This window comes from Sycon ciliatum, chromosome 5, assembly GCF_964019385.1.
Source record: "Sycon ciliatum chromosome 5, ocSycCili1.1, whole genome shotgun sequence".
In the NCBI taxonomy this organism is placed as follows: domain Eukaryota; kingdom Metazoa; phylum Porifera; class Calcarea; order Leucosolenida; family Sycettidae; genus Sycon; species Sycon ciliatum.
The window spans coordinates 38,806,666-38,824,205 of record NC_088647.1 but is presented as its reverse complement, the minus strand read 5'-3'; the positions used below and the strand labels follow the sequence as shown (position 1 = coordinate 38,824,205).

The 17,540-nt window shown below is 47.1% G+C and overlaps 1 protein-coding gene across 1 annotated transcript in view; it reads right to left on the bottom strand.

Annotated features, from left to right (window-relative positions):
* Positions 1-744, bottom strand: part of LOC135818626 (carnitine O-palmitoyltransferase 1, liver isoform-like) — a 32,409-nt gene extending 31,665 nt beyond the window's left edge. The window contains exon 1 of the mRNA XM_065332013.1: positions 172-744. Within this exon, the coding sequence (XP_065188085.1) occupies positions 172-299 (128 nt within the window). The 5' untranslated portion in view covers positions 300-744. The remainder of the gene's footprint in view (positions 1-171) is intronic.
* Positions 745-17,540: the final 16,796 nt, after the last annotated feature.

Below are 17,540 nucleotides of genomic sequence, written 5' to 3'. Positions count from 1 at the left end.
ATTAACCCAAACAGCCTAAGTTGCTACAAATTAACCATCACTAAAATAATGTGCATAGAATTGTGCATAGCAAACAAACGGGTACATATGGCACATAGTTTCACAAAGCACTTGACCCCTTCTTGAGAATACACATCATAGGTTCAGTTTTTAGACTCTCAATCATCCTACCTGACTCGAAATGAATTGCGTATGAAAGAACGGCGCGTTGCTCTTGCAAAGTCGACTAGGGGGGTAACGTTCAGACCTGCTTGCAGAGTCAGCGACGGCTGCTGAGTACCAGAGCGAGCCTCAGCCATGTTGCCTGTTTGTCGAGGAGGCTTGCACTCTCCTAACAAACAGTCGTACTGCAGCACGCAGCGTCCAGGAACGCACCCACCTTCAAGCTAGGTTCATAGAACATAAAATTCTGAGCAGCGATGTGTGTGAGCTTCCAATGTGAGACTTCCAAACAGCGTCTAGTACTATTACTATTAGGTTTGATATGAACTTCTCAAACTGTTATCTTTGCTAAAAGTCAAGTATTATTATCGTGATCAGCTACTCGACCAAGCGTGCTACTGAAGCAGTGAAGGACAGAACATAAAGTCAGGCCCTGCTTAGTTCTCTGCTGTGGCACAGCATTCGTGCGGCTGCCACATGTATGAAGAGAGATTTTCCAACACCACAACAGCAGATTTGAGTCTGCCTCCCCGTGTCTTCGCTGTAACGACGACGCCTCGACTCTCTGCGAGCAGTTTCAGGCGTTCATTTCAGGCGTTCACCTTTCATAGATATCGCACTATCACTGACTGTACAAGCCATGCTTGCTTGCACCATGTGCGTGAGTTGTTGAATGTTATGTTGACTGTTGAGGAATGAATGGTTCACTGGTCATCACGGTCAGAGGTGACAACATCTATGATCTAGATCTACCCATCACCATGTACCACTGCATGAAGGCACCGACCTATTAGAGTATTAGAATCTACTGACTGTAACATGTATGATGTAGGCGCTAGGCCACCATCAGTACATCTGCAGTAGAATCTGTGTCAGTCAGTGTATCATGTGTATGGTAGATCAAGGAGTACGAGTACCGATGGTACTACACTCGTCTACAGCCTCACACAGGTACTAGGTGCCAGAGCTGGTTTTTGTTTACAAACTGGCGCTTTTTTTGGCCTGGCGAGTGAAACCACTACACTGTCACTGTCACTGTACTGCCACTGCCTGGCCCTGGCCTGGGACTGGGACTGTGGGAGGTGTGTGTTGGGCCAGGCCAGGTCTAGCCTCTAGGCAACGGCACCACCATGTACCACCTGCACAGCTATGCATGGCAGCATGTGGTGCTCAGCATGGACTGCGTTGGAATGCTCGTAGATTCTACTCTGTGTATCACCGTGTACGTGTGTGGCTCTGTTGTCGTGTTGAGTACTGTTGTGTTGAGAAAAGTCGACGACTCGGCGAGTCAGTACATGATGTACATGTCAATGGCTGGCATTGGCTGCTAGACAATGGGTGGGCCGACTCAGATCAGCCTCATGGTGACGTGTAGCGGTGCGTGCCGTGCGTGGTGCCTGATGGCTTTACCAATCCCGCTCAGTCTGGCAGGGCAATTATTTGGTGGTTAGTTGTTCTGGAATTCTCTCTTCCCCTCTGTAAGACTCATTCCCCTATCATCAGCGTTGAAGACAGCCCTTGCACTTGGCAGAGCTACTATTCTGCATTGATTAGGACACTGGTAATGGCATGTACGTCCCTTCTTCGCATAATTGTATCGCTATGGCCAACTGAACATTTCCTTCATCTCTTCCCTCCTCTTCGTCATTTTTCTCTGTCTCCTGTGGGTGTTCCATCCTCGGTCCTCTCCTCTCTGTTGACTTCGGGTAAAAAGGGTTAGGGTTATCTTCCTTTTTGAATGGACTTGGATGGAGAGCCAATGATAAATTTACAGAAAAGAAATAGGACCAAGGAACTACAACTTCAAGTTGGAAGGCTTCTGGAGTGTGTATCCAAGATGTGCTAGAGCTGTTAGCCAGTTAGTTGTAGAACGTCAGTACCGTCGGTCAGTGTCGTGCAATGTTATCGCATGAGCTGATTAGTAACTGGTGGTGTTAGTGGACATTATAGTGTAACTTGTAGTTCCTTGGTCCGTTTTCTTTTCTTCCTTTTTGAGGACAACAACAACAACAACAACAACAATAACAACAACAACAACAACAACAACAACAACAACAACAACAACAACAACAACAACAACAACAACAACAACGACGACGACGACGACAACAACAACAACAACAACAACAACAACAACAACAACAACAACAACAACAACAACAACAACAACAACAACAACAACAACAACAACAACAACAACAACAACAACAACAACAGCACCCGCTTATCATACTCATAATATATTGTAGACAGAAGTGTCTGCCTAGCACAGCCATGCACGGTGTAGTGTTTTCTGTCGAACTCTCAGGCGTCGAAGTCACTGTTTTAGGAGGTAGGAGTCGTATCTAGCAAATACGAGCATGTAAGTCCACTAAGGCAGACACCAAGGGCACTCCCCCGGCCGAGGTGTAAAGTTCACCTTATTGTCTTTGGTTACCATGGTTGCAAGTGCTCTTCTTTGCGCTGTCGTCATCACAAAACTACTGTTTAAATTGCATTGGACCATTGGGTCAGTTCCCTTTGTCCTGTGTTCCATGCGACGAGAAGGCAATGAAAGCCTCTCTTTTCTATTTCTTTTTCTCTTTCTCTCTCTATCGCTTCTCTCTGGTCTTTCCCTCCCCTCTCTCTCTCTCTTTCTCTCTCTGTGTCTCTCTCTGTCTGTCTGTCTGTCTGTCTGTCTGTCTGTCTGTCTGTCTCTCTCTCTCTCTCTCTCTTTCTTTCCTTCGTCTCTGTCTCTCTGTCTCTCTCACTCTCTCTCTCTCACACACACATACACGCACGCACACACACACACACACACACACACACACACACACACAAGCACACACACAAGCACACTCACACGCACACATACACATTCTCTCTCTGCGTCTTTCTCTGTCTGTCAGTCTCTGTCAGTATATCTGTTTGTACTAGTATTGTATTTTATTGTATTTCAAGGATTACCCAGAGGTTCTAGGTCTGCTAAGGGGATCTCCTACTATCTTGAACTCAGAGGGTGAAAACATTTGTAACGTGGAAATTGTGGGCACAAGTTATTGCATGGATTGTGGACGTCTGACTGTTCAAAATCTGGTCTAGTTGGTGGACTCGACGCATAACCATGATGCTAGTAACTTGTGCGCACAATTTCCATGTATAGTAGTAGTATAGTATTTATTCATATTTCTCTAGCCTGTCTAGGGCAGTCCCCACAGACCGATGGTCTCCTTACGGGGTACCCTAGCCAATCTAGGATTGCAATACGAAATTGACTTGGTGAAGCAGCAAGGCGGACCGATGCCGGAACTGAGTTCCAGCGGTCAGCGGCTAAAAAAGAAAGAGAGGAATAACCAAATCGAGAGGAGGCTCGTGGCAGTACAAGTCCAAGCGAGACTTGAGACCTTGTGCAGGTGCGGCTACGTGCCTCAGAATTGTCACGGAGGCAGAGAAGTGAACTGGCAGAGAAATGAACGCATCTGAATACAAGAAGATACAAGCAAACAATAGGAGGACAGAGAAAGTGTTTTTACTCCGAGTTTCACGCATTAAAGCGATCATCAGAAAACAGTAATGAGAAATCTGGATCAGTATTGGTTTAGATACTCACAAAGCAAAGTGTAAATAGCTGCAGCATGGCGCAAATCTAAAAGTTGTGAAAAGTTGTGAAGGACACCCGCCTATCGCAGTACGTCTGGGCCAAGAAGGATGAAGGGAAGGCATTCAGCATTCAATGGGCGGTACACCGCAGAGCAGCGGCCTACAGCGACAAAAGCAAAAGGTGCAACCTGTGCCTGGCGGAAAAATTGGCAATCGCGCAAGCACCCAAGCACCTCTCTCTCAACAAAAGGAGTGAGCTTGTGTCAAAGTGTCGCCACGAGAATAGGTACTACCTTCGGAACTTCAAACCATCCACAGCCATCACCTAATTAAGTAAGAGACAACAGGCTCCAGTGGTTGTCACCTTTCACCGCTGCTGTCATTCACGCTTTTACTTTTGGATTTGCCTCATGATGCAGTCATTCACGCTTTGCACTGCCGCCATTCACAACTTTTAGATTTGCGCCATGCTGCAGCTATTTACACTTTGCTTTGTGAGTACATGTATATAAACCAATACTGATCCAGATTTCTCATTACTGTTTTCTGATGATCGCTTAGTGCGTGAAACTCGGAGTAGAAACACTTTCTCTGTCCTCCTATTGTTTGAACCAGCTTTACCTCTCGGTATTGAGCACTCCCTTGGATAGCCTGGAACCTCTCGGTATTGAGCACTCTCTTGGATAGCCTGGAACCTCTCGGTATTGAGCACTCTCTTGGATAGCCTGGAACCTCTCGGTATTGAGCACTCTCTTGGATAGCCTGGAACCTCTCGGTATTGAGCACTCTCTTGGATAGCCTGGAACCTCTCGGTATTGAGCACTCTCTTGGATAGCCTGGAACCTCTCGGTATTGAGCACTCTCTTGGATAGCCTGGAACCTCTCGGTATTGAGCACTCTCTTGGATAGCCTGGAACCTCTCGGTATTGAGCACTCTCTTGGATAGCCTGGAACCTCTCGGTATTGGGCACTCTCTTGGATAGCCTGGAACCTCTCTGTTTTACAAGAACATACATGTACAGTTTATGGGAGAGACGGATAGTGATGGGTGTGAGGTTGTTTCGAGACAGAATGTTACAAATTTTATCTTGTTGTTCCCAGTTTACTAACCTTGCCACCCATAGCCCTGGCACCACATCTTCCCGCCACACATTCAATCACGATCACGCCAGACCGACAAGCATCAGTTTTTCTTGTGTACTGTTACTTCTAGAACCAGTAAATGCACTCAAACACATTGTAATCCGCGTCAAATCAAAGGTGATGGCTTCCCCGCTTCCTATTTCATTCTTAGTATTCCTTACGCTATACATGTATTTAATTGGGTCCCTGTAGCCCTTGGCAGATTCTGCTCCAAAAGCAGTGCAGTCGCCATATTTTCATTACATGCCTGTCTGTTGGCCTGCCTGCCTGCCTCTCTCCCTGTTTTTCTCTGACAACTTGCTTGTTGTGCGTCTTGTCAGGCGTAAAACCCTGTTGTAGAGGTCTCAGCCCTCATTTGTTAGACTTTATAAGACTTAGTGTAACTTTCTCTCTCTCTCTCTCTCTCTCTCTCTCTCTCTCTCTCTCTCTCTCTCTCTAACTCTCTCTCTCTCTCTCTCTCTCTCTCTCCGGCTCTCTCTAACTCTCTCTCTCTCTCTCTCTCTCTCTCTCTCTCTCTCTCTCTCTCTCTCTCTCTCTCTCTCTCTCTCTTTTGGTGCACAAAAACATCTCTGGCGTTGATTGCTTTCTTGCTTTAAAAACTTCTGCCGTGCCTTTGTTCTCGTACTCCCCTCTATGTACTAGTGTTGTGCAAACCCTCCTTCTAGTTTGTCTCATTTTGCCCCGAGATGTTTTGATGCATAGGATCATGACGCTCATCATTCGTTCCCTTGTCACTGGACAGTTCTGTCCGTTTGGTTTTAGCGAATTCAAATAAAGAAAACACACAACACAGTGAAATTGGCAGAACCATACAAACTTTATGGCGGGCAGTTCCTCGAATTCTGTTCCACTTCTTTATCCACATACCAAACAATCAAACATGCACGAGACCTACAAGAAGAAGTAATAAATTCTAATTATTATTATTATGCACTTGCGCGTCAATGTCAGCGGTGGTAAACCGCCCACAAATTCGCACGTGCTGAATTGACTTGGGAATTGGGAAATGAAAAAATAAAAAAATAAAAAGAGCAACGACAACAGAAATAGAAATACAATACAAGACGTACCTGCTAAGGGGCACATGACAGCATTGCTCAGATTGAACAGAGGACGCAGACACAGGATAAAGGGCATTGTCGACTCCGTTTTGAGAATAATCCAGTAAAATGGTGGCAGGTGGATGCAGATCCACGCACTACGTTAAGAGAGGAATTTTGTTGGTATTTAAAAAAGATGTTAATTATTATTACCGCAGCAGTTATGAAAAGCAGTACTGTGATATTTCGGAGCAATATTATTTGGTTTTAGTCGTAGACGCCACTATTGGACTTGCAGACGTCCTTGCAAAGGTCCTTTCACTCCCCTCTGCCCTGTGCAATCTCCCGGAGGGAGAGGAGATCAGACAACGTCTTGGGTCCCCTCCGCCCCACTCTCTGCAGGTCACGGGATAGCACGATAGGCAGAGTCGTTCTTGGCCGTCCCCTCCACACTGTTTCCTTCACCTGGTAATAGTTAATCATAGCCGCCACAGCAGGACATCCGTCAGGCATGCGCAGTATATGGCCAAAGAGTCTCCATCTGGCTAGGCGAACAAAGTTAGATATCGGTTGTGCTTTGCACCTCTTGTAGAGAGCAGCATTGCTTATTGTTTGTGGCCACCTAATACCGATGAGACTACGCAACTGCCTGCGGTGAAACGAATCCAGTTGGGCCTCGGCCACTGAAGTGGGTGCCCAGGTGCCGCTGTTGTACAGTAAGACTGGCATCACGAATGCGTTGTACAGCCTCAGTCTCAATTCCTCACGCACTAATGTTCTCCGCTTCCAAAGACTGTACATTGCTCTGTAGGACGCTGTGGCGAGCTGTTTTCGCCTGGTGATGTCTTCGTCGTCACCAATCAGAGAACCTAACTTTTTCGTCATTCTCCATTCTTCCGAGACTCGATCCTGCTGCCGGGTGAGTTTTGTGTGTTCGGTCTTCTCTGCGTTGACATGGAGATTCCATTGCCTGAGAACTGTTGCGGCAAGAGGTTCAAGCTCAGCTAGCCAAGCAGATGAGGTACTGACAAAATCGGTGTCGTCCGCGTAGATGATGTCGATTGGTAGAGTGCTATCTGCAGGACAGCGAGGTGGGGCTGTGGCGAGGACATCGCGCAGTGCTGCGTCTAGATAGACTACAAATAGTACAGGGGAAAGTGAGTCTCCCTGTGGAGTGCCAATTGTTGTGTGGAAAGGGGTAGACTCAAAACCTCCAAGTCGAACACTCAGCGTCGTGTTAGCGATGAGCAACCTTACCAAACGTAGGTCATCCGGAAGTAGGAAGGTCTCCAAAACGGCCAGAAGTCGGTGTCGCTGAATGGTGTCAAATGCTTTTGACATGTCTATACCGAGAATTTCAATGACATACTTATATTTCTGGACTGTTGCTGCAAGCCATTTGTGACACCAAACTGCATCTGCCGTTGATCGTCCTGCCCGGAATCCACTCTGGTTGTTACTGAGAAAGGTATTAACTCTATGTGAGATGCGTTTCAGGGTGAGAAGTGACACCGCCTTCCTGAGGGCAGTTAGAAGCACTATGGGACGAAGATTTCCAGGTGGTCCCTTCTTTTTGTTAGGTTTTTGAAGAGCAATCAGTGTGCCTAGGCCGAGGTCTAATGGCTGATGGGTTTCGAAGACCCTGTTCAACAGGCTGATCATAGCCTCCAGGAGTTTCTCACCACCATATTTCAGGAGTTCAGCCGCAATGCCATCCGGGCCACATGCTCTACCATTGTTTAGTTTCTTGAAGCTATCTCGGAGCTCGGAAGTTGTGATAGGCCGATCGAGTGGTCTAGGCTCACCGATGAAGGGCTCTATGGCTGAAGCATGTTCATCTGTAAACTGGCGTTGGAAATGTTCTTTAACGATAGCTACTGCTTCCTGGGCTCTGCCGACCAGTTTGCCGTGTTGATCCTGCACTACCGGGGTCACTGCCGGCCGCCTCCGCATTGTGGCAACTGCGCCTTGAACATTTGTGCGCCGTTCTTCAGTTGCTCTACTTCCTTAGCCTTCAGGTCCAGTTCTGCCCCGGCACGGTCTAGGCACAGCTTCCGCACCTTGTGTTGAATTCGGTTACGTTTGGTTTTGAGGGATTTTCTCTTCTTGTCGTCAGTGACAAATGTCAGCTGTATGCGCAGCTGCCTCTGCTCCTTCGATAGGGCTTCCAGTTCTGCATCATCGTATTTTTGGTGTTTTTTTTTCTCTTGGCGTATCCCACAGTTGTTGCTGCTGCACTGTGAATGTGTTTTTGAATAGCGTTCCAGTTCTCCTGCACGTCGTCTCCTGCCTCCCCAGTAGGCTCTGCAAGTGAATCTGATAGCTTCTTTGCATAGGCGAGCTGTACTTCTTTCTCTGATGCCAGGCGTAGTGTATTGACACTGGGCTGTCTGCTTATGCTCCGTTTGCGCGTCTGGCTGCCCAAGACACCATACACTCTCGGTATCTCTAGGTTTGCGATTACAATTCTATGATCTGAGTAAGTCTCCATCCCGCCGTAGCTCCTGCAGTTCTTCAAGAGACGTTTCTGTGACTCACGGCAAATAATATAATCAATCTGATTGTACACAGGGACTTTTTGGTCTGCTGCTTTGTCTCTCCTCCAGCCAGTCCAGGTCGTAATATTCCTGGCAGGATGCTTGAACGTAGTATTGGCCAGGTAGAGGTGACTAGTTTCACAGAAGTTGACCAATGTGTCCCCAGTGAAATTTCGTCTGCCTCTACCATGGGATCCCAAACAGTTCGCATTTCTGCGGCCACTGCCAACTTTCGCGTTGAAATCGCCACAAATGTACAGTAGGGCACTGCTGCTGACCTCTGAGTACGCCGTAGCCAAGTCGTCGTAGAATCTATCCAGCTCAGCGACATTTGACGCACATCTCGTCGATGTCGGTGCGTATGCGTTGATAATAGCCAGGAATGGCCTTCCCGAGGCGACGTTCTGTCCCTGGTGTACAGACACTAGAGCTGAGGGGCTACTGGAGAGCGTAAGGACTGCGACACGGTCCGATACTGCCCAGTACCGATGAATTTCAAGGCGACTCGAGACAGCGAATCCGAGGCCATAGTGATAGTTTTTCGTTGGAAAACAGATGAGACGGTGTCCAAGGATGGATTCGTCTAGTCCGTCTGTAAGTTTTGTTTCCTGTAGAGAGCACACGTCCACTGCGCACCTCGCCAAGTCTCTGGTCAGAGTAGTTCTCTTCAGTGACGACTTCAGGCCGAGGACGTTGAACGTGGCAATGTTGAGGTTTGAAGAATATTTTTTGAATTTTCCTGAGCCGACTGTCTTAGCTGTTCCTCGCTCCGACGACTGGGCCGGCGTGTGCCGCTCCCGGTCCGTCGGACGTCTTGCCATTTATCGTCGCTCATTATCCCGAGTCCATTCAATAAATACTAAGCTCTTCCTCACAAGAAGGAAGAGAGGAGAAACATAACTTTCCCCAGCCAAACTAAATTCTAAGAAGTACTAAATTCCCACAATTTTCTGCCGGCAGTATCCGCCAAGGGCTAGATCCCGGGGAGCCACCCCTTCCCTAGATCCCGGGGACCCACCCCTTCCCTAGATCCCGGGGACCCACCCCTTCCCTAGATCCCGGGGACCCACCCCTTTCCTAGATCCCGGGGACCCACCCCTTCCCTAGATCCCGGGGACCCACCCCTTCCCTAGATCCCGGGGACCCACCCCTTCCCTAGATCCCGGGGACCCACCCCTTCCCTAGATCCCGGGGACCCACCCCTTCCCTAGATCCCGGGGACCCACCCCTTCCCTAGATCCCGGGGACCCACCCTTTCCCTAGATCCCGGGGACCCACCCCTTCCCTAGATCCCGAGAACCAAGCCCTTCCCTAGATCCTGGGGACCCACCCCTTCCCTAGGTCCCGGGAACCCACCCCTTCCCTAGGTCCCGGGGACCCACACCTTCCCTAGGTTCCGGGAACCCACCCCTTCCCTAGGTTCCGGGGACCCACCCCTTCCCTAGGTCCCGGGAACCCACCCTTCCCTAAGTCTCGGGGACCCACCCCTTCCTTCTACCAGTTTCCACTTACCAGCACCAGTTACCAGACGATCGCCCAGAGTGTGAAACCCTGAGTTGTAACTACATAATCCCCTGAGGCGGCGAGGCCTCACTGCGTGTTACGGGCATGCACATAACGTTATACTGGTCACACAATCGGCACAAAAACTAAACCATCTTTGCTTTTAGCGTGACTAAAAAGAAAACAGAACAAACTTCGGAACGGATGAGGCACCCAGTACCTTGCAGCAGCTTCATAACACAATCTTGAATACGGAATTTTGAATAACATAATCTTGAATAACACAATCTTGAATACGGAATTTTGAGCCAACAGTCATGCTTTAGTTTACTCCGTGGATTGCAAATTCGCAACTCACATTAAATTTTAGTTTAACGATGTTTAGGCCTTTTCCGTCATCATGCAGGTTGCAAGATGATGTGCAAGTCTACAAAAAAGCGCAATTATAATTATGCCAACCTTTGTAAACGTTCGTTGAAGAGTAATACACGTGTTGGTCAGCAAACAAGCGGTTGTAAAGAAGAAATAGAACGTGTAATGGTGTGAGAAATAGCAGGGAAGTGATAGAAGATAACAAGTAGGGTAAGGTCACGGTGTGAAGGAAGTGTGAAAAGGAAAGGTGTGAAGGAAGTGTGAAAAGGAAAGGTGTGAAGGAAGTGTGAAAAGGAAAGGTGTGAAGGAAGTGTGAAAAGGAAAGGTGTGAAGGAAGTGTGAAAAGGAAAGGTGTGAAGGAAGTGTGAAAAGGAAAGGTGTGAAGGAAGTGTGAAAAGGAAAGGTGTGAAGGAAGTGTGAAAAGGAAAGGCGTGAAGGCAGTGTGAAAAGGAAAGGTGTGAAGGAAGTGTGAAAAGGAAAGGTGTGAAGGAAGTGTGAAAAGGAAAGGTGTGAAGGAAGTGTGAAAAGGAAAGGTGTGAAGGAAGTGTGAAAAGGAAAGGTGTGAAGGAAGTGTGAAAAGGAAAGGTGTGAAGGAAGTGTGAAAAGGAAAGGTGTGAAGGCAGTGTGAAAAAGAAAGGTGTGAAGGAAGTGTGAAAAGGAAAGGTGTGAAGGCAGTGTGAAAAGGAAAGGTGTGAAGGAAGTGTGAAAAGGAAAGGTGTGAAGGAAGTGTGAAAAGGAAAGGTGTGAAGGAAGTGTGAAAAGGAAAGGTGTGAAGGAAGTGTGAAAAGGAAAGGTGTGAAGGAAGTGTGAAAAGGAAAGGTGTGAAGGAAGTGTGAAAAGGAAAGGTGTGAAGGAAGTGTGAAAAGGAAAGGTGTGAAGGAAGTGTGAAAAGGAAAGGTGTGAAGGAAGTGTGAAAAGGAAAGGTGTGAAGGCAGTGTGAAAAGGAAAGGTGTGAAGGAAGTGTGAAAAGGAAAGGTGTGAAGGCAGTGTGAAAAGGAAAGGTGTGAAGGAAGTGTGAAAAGGAAAGGTGTGAAGGAAGTGTGAAAAGGAAAGGTGTGAAGGAAGTGTGAAAAGGAAAGGTGCGAAGGCAGTGTGAAAAGGAAAGGTGTGAAGGAAGTGTGAAAAGGAAAGGTGTGAAGGAAGTGTGAAAAGGAAAGGTGTGAAGGCAGTGTGAAAAGGAAAGGTGTGAAGGAAGTGTGAAAAGGAAAGGTGTGAAGGCAGTGTGAAAAGGAAAGGTGTGAAGGAAGTGTGAAAAGGAAAGGTGTGAAGGAAGTGTGAAAAGGAAAGGTGTGAAGGAAGTGTGAAAGGAAAGGTGTGAAGGAAGTGTGAAAAGGAAAGGTGTGAAGGCAGTGTGAAAAGGAAAGGTGTGAAGGAAGTGTGAAAAGGAAAGGTGTGAAGGCAGTGTGAAAAGGAAAGGTGTGAAGGAAGTGTGAAAAGGAAAGGTGTGAAGGAAGTGTGAAAAGGAAAGGTGTGAAGGCAGTGTGAAAAGGAAAGGTGTGAAGGAAGTGTGAAAAGGAAAGGTGTGAAGGAAAGGTGAAAAGGAAAGGTGTGAAGGAAGTGTGAAAAGGAAAGGTGTGAAGGCAGTGTGAAAAGGAAAGGTGTGAAGGAAGTGTGAAAAGGAAAGGTGTGAAGGAAGTGTGAAAAGGAAAGGTGTGAAGGCAGTGTGAAAAGGAAAGGTGTGAAGGAAGTGTGAAAAGGAAATGTGTGAAGGAAGTGTGAAAAGGAAAGGTGTGAAGGAAGTGTGAAAAGGAAAGGTGTGAAGGAAGTGTGAAAAGGAAAGGTGTGAAGGAAGTGTGAAAAGGAAAGGTGTGAAGGCAGTGTGAAAAGGAAAGGTGTGAAGGCAGTGTGAAAAGGAAAGGTGTGAAGGAAGTGTGAAAAGGAAAGGTGTGAAGGCAGTGTGAAAAGGAAAGGTGTGAAGGAAGTGTGAAAAGGAAAGGTGTGAAGGCAGTGTGAAAAGGAAAGGTGTGAAGGAAGTGTGAAAAGGAAAGGTGTGAAGGAAGTGTGAAAAGGGAAGGTGTGAAGGAAGTGTGAAAAGGAAAGGTGTGAAGGAAGTGTGAAAAGGAAAGGTGTGAAGGCAGTGTGAAAAGGAAAGGTGTGAAGGAAGTGTGAAAAGGAAATGTGTGAAGGAAGTGTGAAAAGGAAAGGTGTGAAGGAAGTGTGAAAAGGAAAGGTGTGAAGGAAGTGTGAAAAGGAAAGGTGTGAAGGAAGTGTGAAAAGGAAAGGTGTGAAGGAAGTGTGAAAAGGAAAGGTGTGAAGGCAGTGTGAAAAGGAAAGGTGTGAAGGCAGTGTGAAAAGGAAAGGTGTGAAGGAAGTGTGAAAAGGAAAGGTGTGAAGGAAATGTGAAAAGGAAAGGTGTGAAGGAAGTGTGAAAAGGAAAGGTGTGAAGGAAGTGTGAAAAGGAAAGGTGCGAAGGAAGTGTGAAAAGGAAAGGTGTGAAGGAAGTGTGAAAAGGAAAGGTGTGAAGGCAGTGTGAAAAGGAAAGGTGTGAAGGAAGTGTGAAAAGGAAAGGTGTGAAGGCAGTGTGAAAAGGAAAGGTGTGAAGGAAGTGTGAAAAGGAAAGGTGTGAAGGAAGTGTGAAAAGGAAAGGTGTGAAGGAAGTGTGAAAAGGAAAGGTGTGAAGGAAGTGTGAAAAGGAAAGGTGTGAAGGCAGTGTGAAACGGAAAGGTGTGAAGGCAGTGTGAAAAGGAAAGGTGTGAAGGAAGTGTGAAAAGGAAAGGTGTGAAGGAAGTGTGAAAAGGAAAGATGTGAAGGAAGTGTGAAAAGGAAAGGTGTGAAGGCAGTGTGAAAAGGAAAGGTGTGAAGGCAGTGTGAAAAGGAAAGGTGGTACAGCCATACATGTACAATACTTATCGATTTCTCGCCTGAAAATCTAGCGTTTGCGCTAATGCTCTCCCCCTTTGTTCTCGTCTTACTTACTTACTCCGAGTTATGTTCTCACTGCCTGTTTTGAAGCCATACCATGAGTTGCCTGAAGGTGGTGATCTTTAACCTGAAAATCGGAGTCGCAACACAGCTTCCTCTCTCTCTGTCATCTATTCCTCTCTCTCTGTAGTTTCCCCCGATATTTGGTGTGGTTGATTAGTTGTAAGCACTTCCATTCTCCGTCGTTCAACGTTGAGTACTGAGTAATGTATCAATAACATTGCTATGTCACGAATAATGATTGTATCAACAGCATTGCTATGTCACTAACAATGTTCCTGAGTCCTCTTCAACGACTTGCGCTACTTTCTCTTGCGCTAGAAATATACATGTAATTGTATGTAGGTGACTACAGCTTATCACACTGACCATTGCCATTGGTATTGTATCGGGCTTCTAGCGGGTATCTACCACAGGTACACTGTACTAAGTACAATGTACATGTAGATCTACATCCTGGAAATAACTTCTCTGAGCCTTTGCAGCCTTGCACATCATGAGAAACATAATAATAGTTGATGTTGCAAAATTATCGCAACTTGATGATAGCAATTTGGCGAAACGTCGTTCAAACTGCACAGTACTACTAATACAGTATAGTATTGTGGGTGTCGTCACTCGTCAATATTATTGTCTGACAATATCCAGTGCCGACGTCTTGGAATGGAGGTGTTTTCGAGTTCAATGAATACCCGCAGTGGAGAAACTAACTTTTACCATGTGAGGAGCTGGGAGATGAAGAACATTTCACGAAGGTCACGTGATAAGCACTACTTCTTTCTTGAACTACTTGAAGCACAGTCATGTAGTTATGCCCGGAGGACCACACAGAGACAGAGACAGTGCGAGAATCCTGCTTTCCTTTGTGTACCTCCTGTATGCATGGTATGTAGGGACAGAGAAATGAGAAATGCACAGTTATTGAATGATTTGAATCCTAGATTTGTGCCCACTGCCCAGAAGGCCAAGTGCAGACCTGCCCTAGTAGTGTGGAGACTGAGCAAGTATGTATGCAACTGTGCGGCTACTAGCTATTCATGACGACCTCATGCTTAGCTAGTGCAGTAGTGACACTGAGTATTGCTAGCTGCTACAGACAGTGTACTAGTAGTACTACTGTATTACTACTGTATTAGCTGTAAAGGCTGTTAATGTGTCAAGCAAGTATTACTAGCTGTGCATGCTCACACAACGTGCTCCAATCCAAGGGAAAGGCAAATGTAGTTCGTAATTGTGTTTGTGAAAAGCATACCTACCTAAGTGCAAAGTGGGCCACTTGCACAAAATGCAGCATGCACTGCACTGCTATGCATGCCATGGTACGGGTACAGTATCACCTTAGTGTTTTCCCAGAGCATGAATCAGCAGTGGCACTCAGCAGGAACGCTGAGACACCATTCTTCTTGACCTATGCGATCAATTCTCCATGCATCCGGCTCCGAAACAGTAAAGTACGAAGAAAAGAGAACTATTCCACCTTGCAGCTTTGCCAGCGAGTCGGCGAGTGTTCTCCGCAAAGTTCCGGTTCCAACCTGGATACCGCGTACCGGTAATGTGCTCGGAAGCCAGCCATACCGCTGTGTCACAGTGTGTGTATGTGTGTGTGCACACATGTGTGTATGTGTGCACACATGTGTGCGTGTGTGTGCATGTGAAATTGTACGAAATTTCACGGACGGCCACTGCACTATGTCCCGGTATGGGTGCTGTGATCATGACTAGACCGTGCAGAGCACGCTGCACAGTTCGTTCGTGTACCATGGTGTACAGGCATCGTTGATGTACATCTACGTACTAACTCGTAAGGTCAACAGCTGACCCTCTGCTATCCTGGAACCGCTTTCCGCTAGTACAGCAGTGGTGTTTACTTCGCCATTACCTCTAACCGACATTGAGAAGGAAGTTTGCCATTACCTCTAACCGACATTGAGAAGGAAGGACCCAGCCAGCGACCTTCCTCGTGCGTCTTTCCTGTCAAGTTTGACATTCAACTTATCTGTCCCAGGCCATAGTTTCACAAGGCATTGCCGCGTGCCAAGAAAGACCACTGCGACTAAATTAGTACGGCTAGTAGAGACACTGTGTTGCTGTGCGAGTTGCTGTGTGTGTTTGAGACTAGTCAGTAGTCTACACCTCAAGAATACATCACAGGCTACATACCTGCCTCAGATATCTGTAGTATTTACAAGCGTTGCGGACAGACTGGATCATGCCATCAACACGGCTAGCTACGGTGGGCATAACCGCACTGGTGATCCTGGCACAAGCTATGGTAGGACTTGGATTTTCGAGCTTCCGTCCACGCATTCCCAACGTACAGACTTCCACAGGAGCATCAAATATTCCTGCTCCGATCGGCATGACACGCTTTTCCGGTGTTACCATCACCGAGAGGAGGTCAGTAACGTAACTCGTCGTTATAATCGGTTACCCCAACATAGGACATAGGACATAGGACATACACAGCACACAGCACTAGTACGTAGTACGTGTCTACGTAACTATACAGACTATACTGCATGACCATACTGCATGATTATACTGCATGACAATACTGCATGACTATACAATACTGCATGACTATACTGCATGATTATACTGCATGATTATACTGCATGACTACTAGTAGTATTGATTACCCTACATGTGTTGCAGGATTGACTTCTTAATTTCTGTTCCCCATCCTCTGTGTGTCACATTCGTTCTTGCCCTCCGTTGGGGTGGTCCCCTCAGCTGCACCAGTACCGGTCTAAGACCTTGTGGAGACTTGTGCTTTAGTTCAGCGCTTTGGTCGTCGCAGCAGCTTTCCAGGAAGCTCTAGATCCAGTAAATTGGAGCATGGATGCCAGAGTTATGAACTTTTTAGGTGTGGTGTGTTTCAGTAAATATGACCCATTTCCGCTGGTTGTTAGTGGACAGGTGGTAGTACCCTGCAGTGGTAAAAGGGTAAATTTCTGTTCCCCACCCACTTTACTTCGCAAGTTCAAACGGGTTCCTGGCCCAGTTATATGAAAGCGAAGGATGGAATTTGCCAAATTCCTAATGAGCAACAGAATAGGCAATATTATGATAGAAGTGGAGTACTATGCGAGCGAGAATACTGAGAAGAAAAGGAACATGTCAAAACCGGACGAAACACGTATTTCAGGCATACATAAGGAAGGCAGGCTAGCTTAAAATCTTGCAATCTGGATACGGTGCGCACCTCTCTAGGCAAACTGTTCCACATGCTCCTGCGGTGGCGAATCTCGTTTGGCCACACCGACTGCGAGCTGGCTGGCTGAGCAGACCATTGGCATGCTGATGGCGCGTACTTCTGCCGCTGCATGCTGCTGGTTTGGGAAGCTGGGCTAGAGCAAGGCTAGTGGAGTCATTTAGACACCGCCAGATGAAGATCAGGAGCTTTTGTTTAAAAAGTTCAGTGACGCGGTAAATCAAGTTGGCAGCCAGGAGGGGCAGCATCGCGGAACATGGCGGGCTGCCATCAATGCATCGGATCGCCCGGTTTTGCATGGCTTGCAGACGCTGAAGTTGGGTCACGCGGAGGGCTGCAGAGAAGCAGCAGGCACCATGTATCATATCCGGCATGACAATAGCCTTAACATATATCTTGCGCGAGCTGCGGGAGAGGCATCGACGGGCTCGCCACAAGGCGCCAATCTTCCTCGCAGCTTTGGTCACTATGGCGCTGACGTGTGTAACATTCCTTCTTGCCCTCCGTTGGGATGGTCCCCTCAGCTGCCCCAGTACCATTTCTTATCTCAGAGCAGTCAGAAGCGTTCTCTCACTCGCTGAGTGTTTTCTCCACCGAAGCACTCACATTGCCTGTGTAGAAATGAGCTAATCCATGCCGCCCTGTCCAGCTCCCCCATTAAATAACGAGGCGTCAATCTCACTAGTCTTTAGCACACTGGAAAAGTGGAAATATCAAGCACACAACACAGCAATCGATCATGTCAGACAGCAGCAGACAGTGGAATAGGACCCACACTCTACCGTCGAGGGCCTGAAAGATGTTCTCAGTCATGTAGATGTACAATCCATGGAGACTTGCATGGACTCTATATCCACAGCCTTCACTACAGCAATACTGGTGAAGTTGTTTGAGAGAGAGAGAGAGAGAGAGAGAGAGAGAGAGAGAGAGAGAGAGAGAGAGAGTGAGAGAGAGTGAGTGAGAGTGACAGAGAATGAGACAGAGAAAGACAGAGACAGAAAGACAGAGACAGGGAGACAGACAGACATACAGGCTGACAGAGTCTCTGTCTGTGTCTGTGTCTCTCTG